The 18,349-nt window shown below is 38.4% G+C and overlaps 1 protein-coding gene across 1 annotated transcript in view; it reads right to left on the bottom strand.

Moving 5' to 3' along the window:
- The window catches only part of TTC21B (tetratricopeptide repeat domain 21B), a 109,781-nt gene that overhangs the window by 32,214 nt on the left and 59,218 nt on the right, over positions 1–18,349 (bottom strand). The window contains exons 13-19 of the mRNA XM_007947718.2: positions 16,713–16,870; positions 12,715–12,939; positions 10,954–11,192; positions 9,698–9,770; positions 8,939–9,049; positions 3,992–4,130; positions 638–744 (exon numbers count right to left, since the gene is read on the bottom strand). Of these exons, the coding sequence (XP_007945909.1) occupies positions 638–744; positions 3,992–4,130; positions 8,939–9,049; positions 9,698–9,770; positions 10,954–11,192; positions 12,715–12,939; positions 16,713–16,870 (1,052 nt within the window). The remainder of the gene's footprint in view (positions 1–637; positions 745–3,991; positions 4,131–8,938; positions 9,050–9,697; positions 9,771–10,953; positions 11,193–12,714; positions 12,940–16,712; positions 16,871–18,349) is intronic.

Below are 18,349 nucleotides of genomic sequence, written 5' to 3'. Positions count from 1 at the left end.
AAGAGGAGCTCTGGTGGTGTTGGTTAAGGCATTGGGTTGCTAACCAAAAGGTTGGTGGTTTGAACCCACCAGCTGCTCTACAGAAGAAAGATAAGGCAGTCTGCTTCCATAAAGATTTACAGCCTTGGAAACTGATGGGGGTTGCTATGAGTTGGAATCGACTCGATGGTAGTGGGTTTGGTTTTTGGTATATAAGAAATATCTTCAATATAAAGACACAGAAAGGTTGAAAATAAAAGGATAAAAAATATATAGCATAGAAACACTAACAAAAAGAAAGCTGGAGTAGTTATATTAAAATCGGACAAAGGAGACTTTAAAGCAAGAAGAATTACTAGAAATAAAGAAGGTCATTTGGTAATTATAAAGGGGTTAATTCCTCATTGAGATATCACAATTCTAAATTTGAATGCATCCAATAATATAGCTTCTAAATAAATGAGGCATAATTATACTAGACTAAAAGGAGAAAGACAAAGCCACAACCACACTGAAATACTTTAATATAACTCTCTCATATTAGCAAATTATACAAGCAGACCAAAAACAAATACACAGTAACAATAAAACCTGCCATGTGGCATATTCCTCCTGCCCTCAACTCCCACCTTACACATTCACAAAGAAATACATTTACCTGTTGTAACGAAATGACTGCATCACCAGGCCTTTCCATTTTGCTATAAACTCTTGCTAAAAGAACTTGAGAACGTCCATCCTCCATGAGAGCCGACAGTTCATTTACTATGAAAGATGCATTGAATGGGACACATTTTAAAGAAATGTTTACATTCTTCCATAATTCTTAAAACTGTTCTTGTGAGAGAGAGATTTTGAAAAATAGTAAATAAAATTTAAAATTTCAGTCAGTTAAATAAAGAATGGTTAAATTAAAAATAAGATTTAGGATAAAAATTGCCTAGAAGTTAAAAGGGAGATAATAACTGGTAATTCCTGACAGATGCAATTAAAAGGCACTGTTGTTTTTTAAAATAAAAGAGACTGATAAGCAGTATAGTATAGTGGGCAAGAACACTGATTCTGATGCCAACCAGTCTGGTTTAAAATCCAAGCTTTTCCACGTACTAGCTCTTTAACTTTGAGAAAGGAACTTAAGCTCTCAGTGTGTGCCTTTTGCCTATAAAATGGGGAAAATAATAATATCTACCTCAGAGTGTTGCTGTTAAGTTAAAGTGAATGGAAGAAATGATGAAACAAAATTGCTGAACAGAAGATTTCAAAGGACAGCTTGAGGACAAAATATTATAGCAAAACATGCAAGGACCTGGAGTTGGAAAATCAAAAGGGAAGGACACTCTTGGGATTTCTCAAGCTGAAAGAGATGGAGAAAAATTCACGCCTCAAATTGAGATATTAAAGGATTCTATGCGCTGGACTAGATGAAGAATGCGGCATTAGGATTGGAGGAATACTTATAACAACATGCAATATGCAGATAACACAACCTTTCTTGGTGAGAGTGAAGACAACTTGAAGCAATTACTGATAAAGACTACAGTTTGCAGGATAGATTACACCTCAACATAAAGAAAATGAAAAGCCTCACAACTGGACCAATAACCAGCATCATGGTAAATGGAGAAAAGACTGAAGTTACCAAAGATTTCATATTACTTGGTTCCATAATCACCAACAATGGAAGTCGTAGTTAAGAAATCACATGACATCTTAATGCTGGGCAAATCTGCTGCAAAAGACATCTTTACAGTACTGAAGAGCAAAGATGTGTCTTTGAAGACTATGGTGCATCTAACCCAAGTCATGGTATTTTCAATCGCTTCATATGCATGTGAAAGTTGAACAATAAATAAAGAAGATCAAGGAAGAGTTGATGTTTTTGAGTTGTGGTGCTGGTGAAGAATACTGAAAGTACCATGGACTGCCAGAAGAACTAACAAATCTGCCCTGGAAGAAGTGCAGCTGCAATGCTCCTTGGAAGCAAGAATGGCCAGACTTTGTCTCACCTTCTTTGGTCATGTTGTAAGAAGGGACCATTCCCTGGAGAAGGACACCATGTTTGGTAAAGTGGAGGGTCGGCAAAAAAAAGGGAAGGCCTTCAATGAGATGGATTGACACAGTAGCTGCAACAATGGGCTCAGGAATAGCAAGGATTGTGAGGCTGGCAGAGAACCAGGAAGTATTTTGTTCTGTTGTATTATGAGTCAGAGCCAATTCAATGACCCTAACAACAACAACATGAGCAAAATATTGAAAAAATGGAAGAAGCATCAAAAGAAGATGGAAGGAATACACAGTCACTGTACCAAAAAAACTGGTCCGTGTTCAACATTTCAGAAGGCAGCGTATGATCAAGAACTGATGGTACTGAAGGAAGAATTCCAAGGTGCACTGAAGGAATTGATGAAAAACAAGGTTCCAGGAAGTGACAGAACATACATTGAGGTGTTTCAACAAACAGATGCAGTGCTGCAGGCACTCACTTATTTATGCCAACAAATTTGGAAGACAGCTATCTGGCTGACTGCAAGAGATCCATATTTATACCCATCCCAAAGAAAGGTAATCCAACAAATTGCAGAAATTATCAAACCATATTATTAATATCACATGCATGTAAAATTATGCTGAAGATAATTCAAAAACGGTTGAAGCTGAGTATCAACAGGGAACTGCCAGAAGTTCAAGCCAATTCAGAAGAGGGTGTGGAACAAGGGATAACATTGCTAATGTCAGATGTATCCTAGCTAAAAGCAAAGAATACCAGAAAGATGTTTACCTGTTTTAGTGACTATGCAAAGGCATTCAACTATGTGGATCATAACAAATTACGGATAACATTAGGAAGAATGGGAATTCCAGAAAACTTAATCGTGTTCATGAAGAACCTGTACATAGACCAAGAGGCAGTCATTAAAACAGAACAAGGGGATACTGCAGTTAAAAATCAGGAAAGATATGTGTCAAGGTTGTATCCTTTCACCATACTTATTCAATATGTATGCTGACCAAATAAGCAGAGAAGCTAGGCTATATAAAGTAGAATGTAGCATCAGGTTTGGAGGAAGACTCATTAATAACCTGTGATATGCAGATGACACAGCCTTCTTTGCTGAAAGTGAAGAAGACTTGAAGCAGTTACTTATGAAAATCCATCTTCAGTATGGATTACACCTCAAAATAAAACAAAAATCCTCACAACTGAGCCAATAAGCAACATCATGACAAATAGCAAAAAGACAAAAGGTGTCAAGGATTTCATTTTACTTGGGTCCACAATCAATACCAATGGAATCAGTAGTCAAGAAATCAAACAATCTGACAATCAGACAATCTGATTGTAAAATAACTCTTTTTAAGAGCAAAGATGTGACTTTCAAGACTAAGGTGAGCTAGATCCAATTCTCAGTAGTCTCCTGTGCATGGGTGAGCTGGACAACGAATAAAGAAGACTACAGAGAATTGATGTATTTGAATTGTGGTTTTGGCAAAGAATACTGACTATACCATGGACTGCTAGAAGAACAAACAAATCTGCCTTGGAGGAAGTATAGCCAGAATTGCTCCTCAGAAATGAGAATGGCTAGACTTGGTCTCTCATACTTTGGTCATGTTGTCGGAAGGGACCAACCTCTGGAGAAGGATATCATGCTTAGTAAAGTAGAGGGTCATTGAAAAAGGACAAGACCCTCAATGAAATGCACTGACACAATGGCTATAATGATGAGCTCAAGCATAGCAATAATTATGAGAATGGCGGACCAGGCAGTGTTCTATTCTGTTTTACAGAGGGTCGCTATGAGTTGGAACCAATTTGATGGCACCTAACAACATTTTAGTAGAGTGGTATTCTGATAAATTAAACATATATGTATATATATTTAAGATCAAAGAAACATATATCCATATAAAATACTGAGAATACAAATATATATTTATAGAACACACACAAAAAAAATGTCAGCTACATCAGGTTTTTTTTTTTTTTTTTAAATCAGAGAGACTTTCATACCAGGTTCATGAGCCAAAGCATGTTGAAGAACTTTTTCTGCCTTGTCATACCATTTCAATTTTAATAAAAGTTCAGCCAAGTCATAGCAAAGATAATTCTGTTGTCCACTTTTCAGAGCGGCTTCATAATAAGTGATTGCCTAAACAAAACCCATCTCAATTAGGAAAAAAAATGCAATGAAAATGGCATTCAAGAATAGACATTTTATACATTAGACTTAAATCACATTAAACCTACAGCCATTCAGTCAATTCTGAATCAAAGCGACTTACAGGACAGAGAAGACCTGCTCCATAGCGTTTCCAAGGCTATCAATCTTTATGGAAGCAGACTGCCACGCTGTTCTTCAGATGAGTGGCTGATGAGTTTGCACCACGAACCTTTTTGATTAGTACCTGAGTGCTTTAACCACTGCATCACCAGAGCACCTTATTAAACTTGTTGTTAGGTGCTGTCAAATCATCTCTGACTCATAGCGACCCTATGCACAGCAGAACGAAACATTGCCTGGTCCTGTGCCAGCCTCACGATCCTCGCTATACCTGAGCCCATTGCAGTAGCCACTGTGTCAACTCATCTTGTTGAGGCTTTCCCTTTTTTGTTGACCCTCCAAGTTACCAAGCATGATATCCTTCTCCAGGGAACAATCCCTTCTGACAACATGACTGAAGTGGGTGAGACAAAGTCTAGACATTCTTGCTTCCAAGGAGCATTCTGGCTGCACTTCTTCCAGGACAGTTTGGTAGTCCTTTTAGCAGACCATGGTACTCTTAGCATTCTTCTCCAACACCAAAACACAAAAGCATCAACTCTTTTTGGTCTTCCTTATTCATTGTCCAGCTCTCACATGCATAACAGGAGATTGAAAATACCATGGCTTGGGTTAGGCACACCTTAGTCTTCAAGGAAACATCTTTGTTCTTTATTACTTGAAAGAGGTCTTGTAGATTTTCCCAATGCAAACACATTGTCTGATGTCTTGACTGGTGCTTCCATTGGTATTGATTGTAGAACCAAGCAATAAGAAATTCTTGACAACTTCAATCTTTTCTCCATCCACCGTGAAGCTGTTTATTGGATCAGTTATGAGGATTTTTGTTTTCTTTATACTGAGGTATAATTCATACTGCAGACTGTAGTCTTACTGTAGTCTTTAATCTTCATCAGTAAGTGCTTGAAGTCATCCTCACTTTCAGCAAGCAAAATTGTGTTTGCATATTGCAGGTTGTTAATGATCCTTCCTCCAATCCTGATGCCACCTTCTTCATATACTCCTCCAGCTTCTTGGATTATCTGCTCAGCATACAAATTGAGTAAGTATGGTGAAATGACACAACCTTGACACACTCCCATCTTGATTTTGAACCATGCAGTATCACCTTATTCTGTTCAGACAACAGCCTCCTGATCTATGTACAGGTTCTTCATGAGTACAATCAAGTGTAGTGTTCTGGAATTCCCATTCTTCTCAATATTATGCATAATTTGTTATGATACACACAATCGAATGCTTTTGCATAGTCAATAAAACACAATTAAACATCTTTCTGGTATTCTTTGCTTTCAGCTAAGATACATCTGACATCAGCAATGGTATCTCTTGTTCCACGCCCTCTTCTGAATCCAGCTTGCATTTCTGGAAGCTCTCTTTCAATGTACTGCTGTAACCGTTTTTGGATTCTCTTCAGTAAGATTTTACTTGCATGTGATATTAATGATATTGTTTGATAACTTCCACATTCTGTGGGATCACCTTTCTTTGGAATGGGTATAAATATGTATCACTTCCAGTCAGTTGGCCAGTTAGTTGTCTTCCAAATCTCTTGGCATAACTCCATGAGTGCCCCAGCAGGGCATCTGTTTGTTGAAATATCTCAGTGGGGTATTCCATCAATTCCTGGAGCTTTGTTCTTCACCAATTCCTTCAGGGCAGCTTTGACTTCTTCCTTCAATATCACTGGTTCTTGATCATATGCCACCTCCTGAAATGGATGAACATCGACCAGGTCTTTTGGGTAGAGTGATGCTTCCTGCATCATTCAATATTTTGTCCATAGAATCTTTCAATATTGCAACTCAAGGCTTAATTTTTTTCCTCAGTTCTTTCAGCTTGAGAAATGCCGAGCATGTTCTTCCCTTTTGGTTTTCTAACTCCAGGTCTTTCCGCAGTTTATTGTAATAATTGACTTTGTCTTTTCAAGCTGCTCTTTGAAATCTTCTGTTCAGCTCTTTTATCTTGTCATTTCTTCCATTTGCTTTAGCTACTCTCCACTCAAGGGCAAGTTTCAGAGTCTCTTCTGATAGCCATTTTGGTCTTTTCTTTCTTTCTTGTCTTTTTAATGACCTCTTGCTTTTTTCATGGATGGTGTTCTTGATGTCATCCCACAATTTTTCTGGTTTTTGGTCACTGGTATTCAATGCATCAAATCTATTCTTTAAATGGTCTCTAAATCCAGGAGGGATATTATCAAGATCCTATTTTGGCTTTTGTGGGCTTGGCTTGTTTTAATTGTCTTCAACTTCAATTTGAACATGCATATGGGCAGTTGATGGTATTTTACAATCAGCTCCTGGCCTTGTTTTGGCCGAAGATACTGAACTTCTCCATCACCTCTCACCACAGATGTAGTCAATCTGATTCCTGTGTACATCATCTGGTGAAGTCCACATGTATAGTCGTGGTTTATGTTGTTGAAAAAAGGTATTTGCAGTGAGTAAGTCACTGATCTTGCAAAATTCTATCATGTGATCTTCAGTGTTATTTCTATCTCCAAGGCCATATTTTCCAACTCCCAGTAACTCTTCATTTCCAACTTTTGCATTCCAGTCATGAGTGATAATCAATACATCTTGATTGCATGTTCAGTCATTTTCAGACTGCAGTTGGTAGATATCTTCAATTTTCTCATCTTTGGCTTTGGTGGTTGGTGCATAAATTTGAATGCCACACCATTCCTCTCTGTCATTCCCGGAATAGTAGATCATATGGCTGTCTGATTCAAAATGGCCAAAACCAGTCCAATTAAGCTCACTAATACCTAGGATATCAATCTTGATGTGTTCCACGTAATTTTTGACAACTTCCAATTTTCCTAGATTCATACTTCATACAATCCATGTTCCAATTATTAATGGATGTTTACATCTGTTTCTACTCATTTTGAGTCTCATCACATCAGCCAATATAGGTCTCAAAAGCTTCACTCTACCCATATTGTTAAGGTCATCTCTACTCTGAGGAGTCAGCTCTTCCCCAGTCAAATTTTGAGTGCAATCCAACCTGATGGGCTCATCTTCCAGTACTATATTGGACAATATTTTAGGACTATTCATAAAGTTTTCCAGTAATAGATCAGTGTTTCACTGCTATTCATAAGGTTTTCAATGGCCAATTGTTTGAGAAATAGATGGCCTCTTCCTTCTTCTGAGTCTGTCTTAGCCCAGAAGTTCCACTGAAACCTGCCCACCATAGGTAACCCTGCTGGCATTTTGAAACATGGTGGCATTGCTTCCAGCCTCACAGCAACACGTAAGCTACCACAGGATGAAAAACTGTTAAGTTTGTCTCCCTTAGTTTTTCCTAACCCCTCTGCACCTGCCTACCTCAGGCAATGGCCTTAAAATAGAGCCCCCCATAAGTGAAAAGCAGCCCCCGAGCCCCAGTCCACCTACCTCAGGCCCCAGACTTAATAAATAGCCACCCTAAGCAAAAAGCAGCTTCCTAGTTCTAGGTCAGCCTACCTCAGGCCCTAGCCTTAATACAGAGCCACCGCCAAGTGAAAAGCAGCCTCCAAGCCCCAGGCTCACCTACCTCAGGCCCCGACCTTAATACAGAGCCACCCCCAAGGGAAAAGCAGCCCCCAGCCCCAGGTCCACCTACCTTGGGCCCTGGCCTTAAAATAGAGCCACGCCCAAGGCAAAAACAGACTCCAATCCCCATCCTGCCTACCTCAGGCTCTGGCCTTAATAGAGAGCCACCCCCAAGCGAAAAGCAGCCTCCAAGCCCTGGGCCTGCCTACCTCAGGCCCCGATCTTAATGTAGAACCACCCCCAAGGGAAAAGCAGCCCCCAGGCCCAGGTCCACCTACCTCGGACCCCAGGCTTAATATACAGCCACCACCAAGGGAAAAACAGCCTCCAATCCCCAGTCTTGCCTTCCTCAGGCCCTGGCCTTAATATAGAGCCACACCCAAGGGAAAAGAAGCCTCCAAGCCCCAGGCTTGGTTACCTCAGGACCCAACCTTAATATAGAGCCACCTCCTAGGGAAAAGCAGCCCTCAGTCCCATGCCCACCTACCTTGGGCCCCAGCCTTAAAATATTAAACTTAAAGCATATGCATGATTGGAAATAAATGTCGATAATCTAGGCATGTACTTGAACTATCAGTGAAGTATTTCATTTTCCTTAGAAAATCAATGATCACGTAAGGCAACTAGCATTTCTTACAATAATTGATTACAGAACAGTATACAGCCAAGTCAAGTTTACAAACCTTATTACAGAGTTCAGTGAGCCTTAGTGAATACAACAGTTACCAAGAATAGGGCAAAAACAACAGGTAAAAGGCACATCCATTATTCCTACTAGGAAAAAAAAAAATCTCAAAACACACGGCTTACTGAAATTGGTTAATCAGAAAGAACATCTATTATGCTTTGTCATATAATGAAAGAAATATAAGAAAAACAACTTTATTGTAATTGATCTGGTGCCAAGAACTTAGGTTCAAGATAAATCCTAAAGTAAACTGTGGGGTCCAAACAGTTTTCACAAAATGCTACAATGGAGAATCACTGAGAAAGACTTTAAAACAAATCCTAGTTTGTGTATACAAATTTGGAGTTTACAATGATCAAAGATGCAAACAGCACTTGCTGAAGACTTCTCACAGAGAAGAGTTTGACAATTTGATCCAAAAGATATATTTTAAACTATAAAATACTTACCTTTGAATAGTTGTGAGTTTTGACAAGAGCTTTCCCAATTTTGCTCGCCAGAGTTCCGTCTTTTGGGTTCTGATTTAGTGCTTGTTCATATGCTACTATGGCTTCTTCGGGCTAATATTGGCAAGCACACAAACAAGTAAAATTTAAAATACTTAATTGGATCTCTTTAAAAGGCCACATTTCCATAATTAAGCTCTACATTTAGAATACTTAGGAAGACTAATTAGGCACATATTTAAGTCCAGGAACCTTAACAATTTTAGAGAGGTCACAGTAACTAGGATGGGTGGTATAACTAACTCATTAGTATAATCCCCATCCATATTAACCAAACTCTTGTCTTAACAGACAACTTCTTCACTCTTAATTTCTAGCAGTTATTATAAAATCCAGATATAGCAGGGAACTAATGCCATTAAAAAAAACAAAAACAAACAAACAAACCAACAAAAACACCACCACATTAGCCAGTAGCTCTCACAGTCTGTTTAAAGAAAATTCCTAGCATACTTTTGGTATCATCTCTATTTCAAATAATCATAGGGCTTAATTATTGGATCTCAACTTGAGAGGAAAAAAAAAAATGAGTATTTTATTATAATAGCTGTCTCTCTTTTACTGTGATGACTGGATCTTCAAATATTAAATGAACTTTAAAAAAAAACAAATTCCTTTCAATAGAGTGTTACACTAATCATAGTAATCACAAAGAGGAGTTTTTAAAAGCATTCTTAAGTTCAGTAGCATCAGAAACTTTACCTCTTGAATACTCATGTATGCATCACCAAGGAGAAGAAAGGATCGAGGGCAGGGCATTCTCTCAGCAATTTCTCTGGAAATAGATCAACTCTACTTAGTACATTCAATACCAAAAACTTCTTCTAAACTAATACAATAAACAGTAAGCTCATTTATTTCAATTAACCAATAGCCTGCAGAGTACCTTCTAGATATCTAACAGTGTACCGTTATAAAAAAAGATCTCACTCACACCAGACTCACAGGTTGTTTATGCTAGATTAATTATTTTTGCTTCATGAAATATTTTCATTTTTTGAATTGAAGGTAACAAAGTATAGGTAGATAGTAAAAAATTATGTTTATCCAGAAATACATATTTTGCCATTTTTAACATGGAAATGATGTGGTAGCAGTGAAAGTTGTACTTATATCTTGAACTTAATTACTCATGGAATAGATCATATTCCAAAATGAATTACTACAAAAACAGAAAATCTTTTACTTCCATATTTGTGTTTATTTTTTACCTGCAAAATTTATACTTCTAAAGCTCTTCCACAGGTTAAGATACAAAGTTACTTATATAATAATGTAGTACTAAGTCTTTAACATATGGTATCTCATTTAATTGGTCCTAAAATTCTCATGAGAATGATAACTCTAATTTTAAAGATGAAACTCCAATTTTAAAGACAAGACTAAGAGGCTAAGTCTACCGCTAAAGTTTTTAGATTTGCTTGAAACAAAAACATATGCTTTTAAACTACTACACTGTAGTGCATTACAAACCAACCAACCCTATTTTAAATTATTTTTACATCTTTAGAGAGATGGTGGTTAGTGCTGACATTTAGGAAACATCACATGCGATCTGGGAACTCGTCATCCGTCTACACCTAGGGTGCTGCCCAGTTGCTCTGCATCACCCAGCACTGCAAAGAACCTCAGCAGCTTTCTGAACCTTGATATCTACTTAATATAGTGGAACCCGAGAAGGAAGATGAAGCAAAGACACTCAGGGTCTAGAAACAACATTTGAGGAAGAGAACTGAGAAACCCGAGTAAGTTACAGGTTGAGATAATTATGTTTCAAAAAGAGTGAGGAACTTGGTTATGGTAATTTGGCTGGTGATAGGAGAAAGAAGTAAGAACACACAGTCAAAGATCTGTAAAGTGTCTATAAAGCAGTTAACAAAAAGACAAAAAATAAACCTGGGAATTAATGTTAGGAGATAAAAATATGTCAAAATACAAAAATAAGTTGAAATAACTACCTATAACAAGTGATATATAACATTTTCTCTTTTCTGTACTTGAGATAAATATCTGCCATTTTTTCTTTGGCTTCTATAAAATAAGGCTGTTCGGCAGTAACATTTCGAAGCATGCTTAAAGCCCTCTCAACATCTGCTTGGGCCAGGGCTAGGTCTGCATTAGCAATAGTAACACGCAGTTCTTCAGATGTTCCAGAAAATTCATGGATGGCATCTTGTAAAATTTTTGCTGCTTCATGCTGTAAAGATGAAGTTAAAATATCATTTTTTCAAAACATGCAACAAACTACCCTAGGAAGTGGTATTCTCTAATAATAATTAACAAATACCAGAAGTTATGCTGCTAACCAGAAGGCTAGCGGTTCAAACCCACAGCCACTCCTTGGAAGGAAGGTTGGGCAATCTACTTCCATAGTGATATCGCCTCAGAAACCCAAGGAGGGGTCACTATGAGTCGAGTCCGATTCAATGGCACATAACAACAAGAAGAAGTTATGCACATTTATGAAATAAGTTGATACAGTTTTAAAAAGTATAAAAATTAAAAACTAAAATCAGAAACTGAATTCAAATGAGGTTATAAATATTTGTTATCATGCAAACAAATAACTAAGAAAAAAAAGGAACTGCTACATCGGATTCTTTACTATAATTTTCCGAGTATTTCCTTTGCACCTAGCATTGTATTAGCCTATTTCATTCTCACAACAACCCTAAGGTAGTTATTATCATTACTCCCATCTTGTGATAAGAAAATTAAGATTTTGAGAGGTAAAAAGTTAACAAATGATAAAACTAGATTTCAAACTCAGGCAGCCTGACTTCAAAGTCCAAATTCTAAGCCATGTTCATCACTGCCCTTTTGATGGGATCCAGTCCACAGTAGCCCACTGAGCCCAGTGATTCTTCAGTCAATAGCAGATTACTCTCTTCTTGCCACCAAAATATCATTTTTGTTATACGTCAAGTGAATATCCTGTTCATTTCCATATCTAAAATACCATTTACCTTAAGATTTATTTCAACTTTGTATTATAAGATAATCTGACTTCAGAAATGTTAAAATGTGGAAAAAAAAGTGCATCTTAGAATCAATTATATATGGTAGTATTGATCCTAATTACTAAATGCATTTTGTGTTAATTTATTAATAAAATTGAAATTCTTTATGCTTTGGCAACTATCTAGAAAGATGGCCTTCTCAATTTCCATTAAAACATGAAAATATTTGATTAACAACTGCTATAAACTAAAAAACTGATAGGTCTTTAAGTTCCTTGTTTTCTACAAGGCTTTAATTTTTCTCTCAGAATTGCATTCTATTTTATTATTTGAGTTTATGATGTTTCCTATGAATTTACCAGAACTGTATTCATCAAATATTTATTTGTTTTCTCAACTATGAAAATCTCAGGTTAGAGTTTTCATTTCATTCTAATAATATATGTGTGTGCATAAGTGTGTGTCTGAGTACATGTGTGGTCTTCCTTCTAGAAATTCAAAGAATGATAACAATCTTATTTTGTCTCCTGGTAGCCAAAGTAATCATGCTGATATTAAAATTACCCAGGGTACAATCTGTGTTTAACTTTCAGGAGCTTTCAGAAAGTACATGTTTTATAGCTCAAAGTAATGAGAAATAAATTTTCTAAACTTTATCATTTAATCAAGGTAAGAATCTTAGCTTTTTCATGTTCTACTAACGTATATATTTGAATAGCAAAGTTTAGATATAAGCCATTGAAGTAAAACTTGACCTACCTGTTCTCCATTTAAGCGGTGAACCTCTACTAACTCAAGAAATACAGATAAACGATGACTTGCATCAACTTCAGTTTTTTGGCCTTTAGATTTTGAGGAAGCTCCAATTCTCCTCATTCCGGGTAAACTCATTGCCATATGCAATGTTTTAATTGCTTCTGCTATTTCTCCCATTTTCTTTTGTGACCGAGCTTTTATTAAATGATATAAAGGATATTCTCTCACCTGAAAAAGGAATATTTAGAATACATCCTTGGAGTGCTTTACAACATCAATATATACTGTACAATCCAAGTAAGCATGAAGATGAATATTATCTCTGAGGATATGCTATCTGTGATATTATAAATGAGGTATACTTCTGTACTCTTATTAAACTTCTGATCAGTTGTTGTATAAACAAGATTCAGGGAAATGGCCACTATCCAGGATCTTCCTAGATAACACAGAGGTGAGAAAACGCAAAAATGTTGTGAAGGTTACCAAATACATTCTCAAAAGTTATGTGAGTTTTCAGGAAAGTAATTCTTTGAACTTCTAATACGGATATAAGGTTGTTATATTTCCAGAAACAATTTTTTCTGCTTTCAATTTTTTACTTTTAAATTTTAAAATTTAGACACTTTAACAAACACTGGCTTTACCATTTCATATTAGTTCACTCACGGATTCTCCCATAACAAGGCTCAAGACTCTGTGAACCAAAGCAGAAGTTTGGAGAGCTTTTCTAAGACTCTAAGTAGTTCAAGAAGCACCTGAATCTAGGATTTTCCCTAATGGGGGGCAGACATTGGATGTACCACATAAAATATCAAAAATAAAAATCTAGTGTTTCCTCAAACCACATAATGACTCCCAAAATGACTAGACATTCTTTGACAATATATCTAAGTTATTAAAAAATCAAAGTAAAAAAAAAAAAGAAATAGCAATAAAACTTATTATCCTTATAAATGAAATTATTTGGTATAATGTTTTACACTTTCCAGTTACTTTTACACACATTCATTACTGCATTTAATTCTCATATTGCAGTAGGGCATTATTACATGAATTTTATAGAAAAGAGAACTGAGGCTCAGAGAAAGGTTAAGTAGAAAGGTTAGACATTGAGACTAGGTCTTTTATTCCCAAGTTCATGTAATTTTTTTTTAATTGCACCACTGTTGCCTCCATTTTTTCTCCAATTGCTTGTGAGTCCAAAACTTTTTCTTCCATTAAATACATTTATTAGCATAATTTTACAGGTTAAAATTCAAAATGACTGAGTATGTAAAAGTTTGCTAAAGGTTCAAGAGAGTGATGAATAAGAGCACCCCAAATTAACTTAGGACTCCTGATATTGTGGCTAAGCTAAGGTCTGAGGCTCCATTTTGAATTAAAAGTAACCTCTGTATCCAGAACACAGCCTGCCATTCCTGCTGTCCACTTATCATAAGAAAATTACTCGGTGAACAATTTCAGAGTCAAATGTAATTTTAAACCCCTGAAGAATTTTGCTTACAGCTTAAGAAGCCAGGGCCAAAACATTTCTCAGAACCAACACTTACTCAAAATAAACATTAGAATTATGCATGTCCTCCCCAATGTCACACATGAAGTGTCTCATGATTGTTTTGAGGCTGGATGTATCAGATTTAATGATTATTTGTAACTTAAAAAAAAAAAAAAAATCAACTTCAGAAACGTATGTAATCTCCTACCAATCAGATGTACCATCACCCAATGTGATAGTTGGGGCTGTGTGTCAATTTTGCTGGACCACGATTCTGAGTGTGTTTAAGCAGTTGTGATGTGGTTATTCCCATGGTGAGATCAGATATATATTTTCCGAGCAGCCAATCCATTGAAGGGGAGTTTCTCTAGGGGTGTGGCCTGCTTCCAATATATATGTGGATATCCTGTGAAAAAGACAGACTCTTTGGAGAATCTGGATCTTCTTGTGCTGTCTACAACTGTCCGTGAGCAAACAATCCACCATTCAGCCTGGTGATCTTGGATTCACCATCTGTCGGAGTCAACAGCCAGTATACTACCTGCCAGCCTTGGTTCATCAACCCCTGCAGCTGCATGAGTCGAAAAAAGCCTCTGGCTTGACTTTTGATCCAGGAACTTGGGACTTGCCAGCTTCTAAAAGTGTGTGAGCCATTTTCCTAAGATAAATTTCTCTCTCTCTCTCTATAAGCTTTACTGGTTTTCTTCTCTAGAGAACCCAGCCTAAAACATTTGGTATCAAGAGTGGTGTGCTGCTTTGACAGATACCTAAAATGCAGAAACAGGAGTGCAGTGCATCCTTGACTGAAGATCCCTGAGCTGAGACACTGGCAGAGAGACCAGCATGAGAGACAGCAAGAGAAGAGCTGAGAGACCAGCATGAGAGACAGCAGGAGCAGAGCCCAAAGACTGGCATGAGACATTAAAAGCCTTACTATCCTATGGAGTAGAAGGCTGGATGACATTGGGTAGGTGGCTTCCTGGTGGAGTGGGTTGCCTTCAGCCATTAAGTGGTAGACAAGATCAGCATGAAATGAAGTAGCAGGTTGGCTGGCCCATGGAGCAAGAAAGCTGAGTGCTTTTTGGGCAGGAAGATTTCTGGCAGAGCGGGTTGCCTTTCACATTAATCGGGAGAAGTGAAGAGACCAAGGAAAGGGAAGCAGAGCTGACTCAGCCTCAAAGGGTAGGACCATGGCCTCTAGGGGTGGAACCACCATAGCCCCTAGGTTTCAAAGAGTCAGACCTTCACCAACTTGGTTCTGGAGTGTGGGGCTGGGCCACTGGGATGGAGTCTTGGCTGCTGCCCAAGAGTGAGGGGGCAGGGCTGCCATTCCCAAAAGGTAGAGGAACAGTACCCGCCAGGCCAAAGGGGTGAGCTCACCACTCAGAGGAACAAGTGAAGCAGATCTGTACAGATGCCACCCAATGAAGATCTATATGTACAGGTGCCAAGTTGACAAGGGGTGGAACGGTGGGGTAGCTGGGGTTGTGTGTCAACTTGGCTGGGCCTAGTTGAGTGGTTGGGCAGCTGGTGGTACTTATTCCCCATGATGAGACTGGCAATCAACTCCATGGTGGGATCTACCACAAGTAGCTGAGTAGCTGCTTTAGGGATGTGGTCTTCTTCCCATATATAAGAAGTAACTTTGGGAATGGTCTCTAGCTTATGGCATGCTTGAACTCTGCATGTGGCCATGTCATTGTTTAGCAGCCTACCACCCTCTGCCAACCTTGAACTTTCAATGGACTTGAATCAATGGCCTGCCGTATTGTTTGGTAACATTAGGACTGTGCCTTTTATCTTGTTGACCTTGGATTTGCCAGCCTCAGCAGCTAGCAGCTGTCTGAGCTGGCTGTCTGAGCAAAGAAAAGGCTCTAGCTTCAATGGGCCGGGAGCAGGAGGCAGAGCTTAAGTCTTAGGTTGAGGGGCTTTCACCCAGACGCTAGAGCCTGGCACTTGAACTCAGACTTAAAGTCTCCAAACTGTAAGAGAATAAACTCTTGTTTGTTAAAGCCATCCCATTTGTGGTATATTCTTGTTAGAGCAGCACTAGGTAACCAGAACACCCAATTTTTCACTACCTAAATGTCAATCATTGAATTTTTACTGAAGTTCCTTTTATTTTCTTACATAAACTCTCAGAACTTGCTCCTTCTTGGATCACTTAGTTCAGAATCCTCTGAAATTTGTGAATCTCCATTTGCAAAATGCCTTGCCTCTCAATAAAAGCTCTTTACTTTTAATTTCAATCAGATTGCCATTTTGCTCTAGGACAGTGATACAGATGTCTTAACCAATTCAGTCTGGAGTACCCACATAGAAGCCATACAGGAAAAGAGGAGAACTGCCCCATAGGGTTTCTAAGGCTATAATCTTAATGAAAGCAGAATGTCACATCTTTCTCCCACAAAGTGGTTGGTGGTTCAAACCTTCAACTCTCTGGTTAGAAGTACAGCACTAAACTACTGTGCCATCACTGCTCCTTATGGTCTGGAGTACTCACCTTAAAATTATAGCTCAGACAAAGTTCAAGAGACTGAGAACACAATTTGAATTTTTCTTGAGACAAATAAACTTGAGCCATCAAGAGATGAGCATCTGCATAAGAGGAGCTGTGTTCCAGGCAATGCTGCAGGTTATTGTAAGCTGCTTCAATATCACCTAATGAGGAAAACAAAGCATCAGGATAATTCACTGTTAAGAACTAGAGATTTGAAAGAGAGTTGGAAATGTATCACCTTCTAAGTTATGGATATTTATGGTATTCAAACTTGTACCCCCAGGGCTTCATGTTGTTGTTGTTATGTGCTGTTGAGTTGGACTCGACTCATAGCAACCCCTCTTGGGTTTCTGAGGTGGTATCACTACGAAAGTAGATTGCCCAACCTTCCTTCTGAGGAGTGGCTGGTGGGTTTGAGGCGCCAGCCTTTTGGTTTGCAGTCAAGTGCCTTAAGCACTACGCTACCAGGGCTTCATAATTCCCAAAAGTTTCAACTTTCCTATCTGCTGAAACCAGAAATCCATTTAAATAGAAAATGTTTTTCTTAAACGTGGAAGCATTAATGGAAAATAACTGCATAAGGAAACAGAGTAACTTATTAAATATAATATCAAAGTTTGTTAATTGACCACTGCAGTGTAGTAAATTACTTAGTGTGGCTTTTCTTCCCATAAGTCTTTGTAAACTCCAAGGTGGGAATTGCTATTAGCAACTGAGGAAATCCTGATTGCTAAAGTCGCCCACCAGGGTTATTTCTGTTGGGCGTGGCACAATACAATGTTCTGGGAGGGTCCCACTCTCTCTCACGTGCTTAGAATTCTGTTGTTATGATTGGTTGGTTTGGCCACTCTGCCAAGCTCAAAAGGAGACCTCCTAGAGGCAGAACTAACTCTCTCTCTCTCTCTCACTGCTGGTTGAGGAAGACATGCTGCTGAAAGAGACACGCACCCCAGAAAGAGACACGTGCTGCTGGGAAAGAGGCGCAAGAGACACGCATCGCTGAGTCAGACACCAAGGGACCAACACTGCTGGGAAAGAGACTGTGAGAGACTGTTGGCTGAGGGACGGAGGACTGGGAGAGAGACTGAGCATTTTTTCCTGAACTTGAGTTGTAGCCTGGTGCTTCCCTAATAAACCCCGTAATCCGTGAGTTCTGTGTGGCCACTGCAGTGAATTATCGAACCTAGAGGAGAAGTGGTGGGTGCTTTGGGAGGAACGGTTGGTGAAAGGGCTGGAGGGAGGCAGCATGTCTGGCCCGGCAGGAACAGGCCTTGGGTTACTGCTGGTTATCCTGTCTTCCTCTTGTGGGATTAGAGGAGGTCAGAACATGTGGCCTTTTTGCCGTTTTTTGCAACCATCAAGCACAATAACTAATATTGGGTCCTTTGTTATTATGATGCAATCTAACACTACGAACTGGGCACAGAAAAAAAGGAAAGAAATGGAAGGTTAAACATAATACATTTTCAAATGTAAATCACCACCTCATATTCTTTTATGAAGGAGGAGAATGAAGAAGATAACTCTAAACTGAACCAAACCCACTACCATCAAGTTGATTCTGACTCATAGTGACCCCCATTGGGTTTCCCAGATGGTAAATCTTTACGGAAGTGTTGTTGTTGTTGTTAAGTGCCATC

Source organism: Orycteropus afer, unplaced genomic scaffold (genome assembly GCF_000298275.1).
Source record: "Orycteropus afer afer isolate SDZICR_OR568_19922 unplaced genomic scaffold, OryAfe1.0 scaffold00001, whole genome shotgun sequence".
Lineage (NCBI taxonomy): Eukaryota > Metazoa > Chordata > Mammalia > Tubulidentata > Orycteropodidae > Orycteropus > Orycteropus afer.
This window is presented reverse-complemented; position numbering and strand designations above follow the sequence as displayed.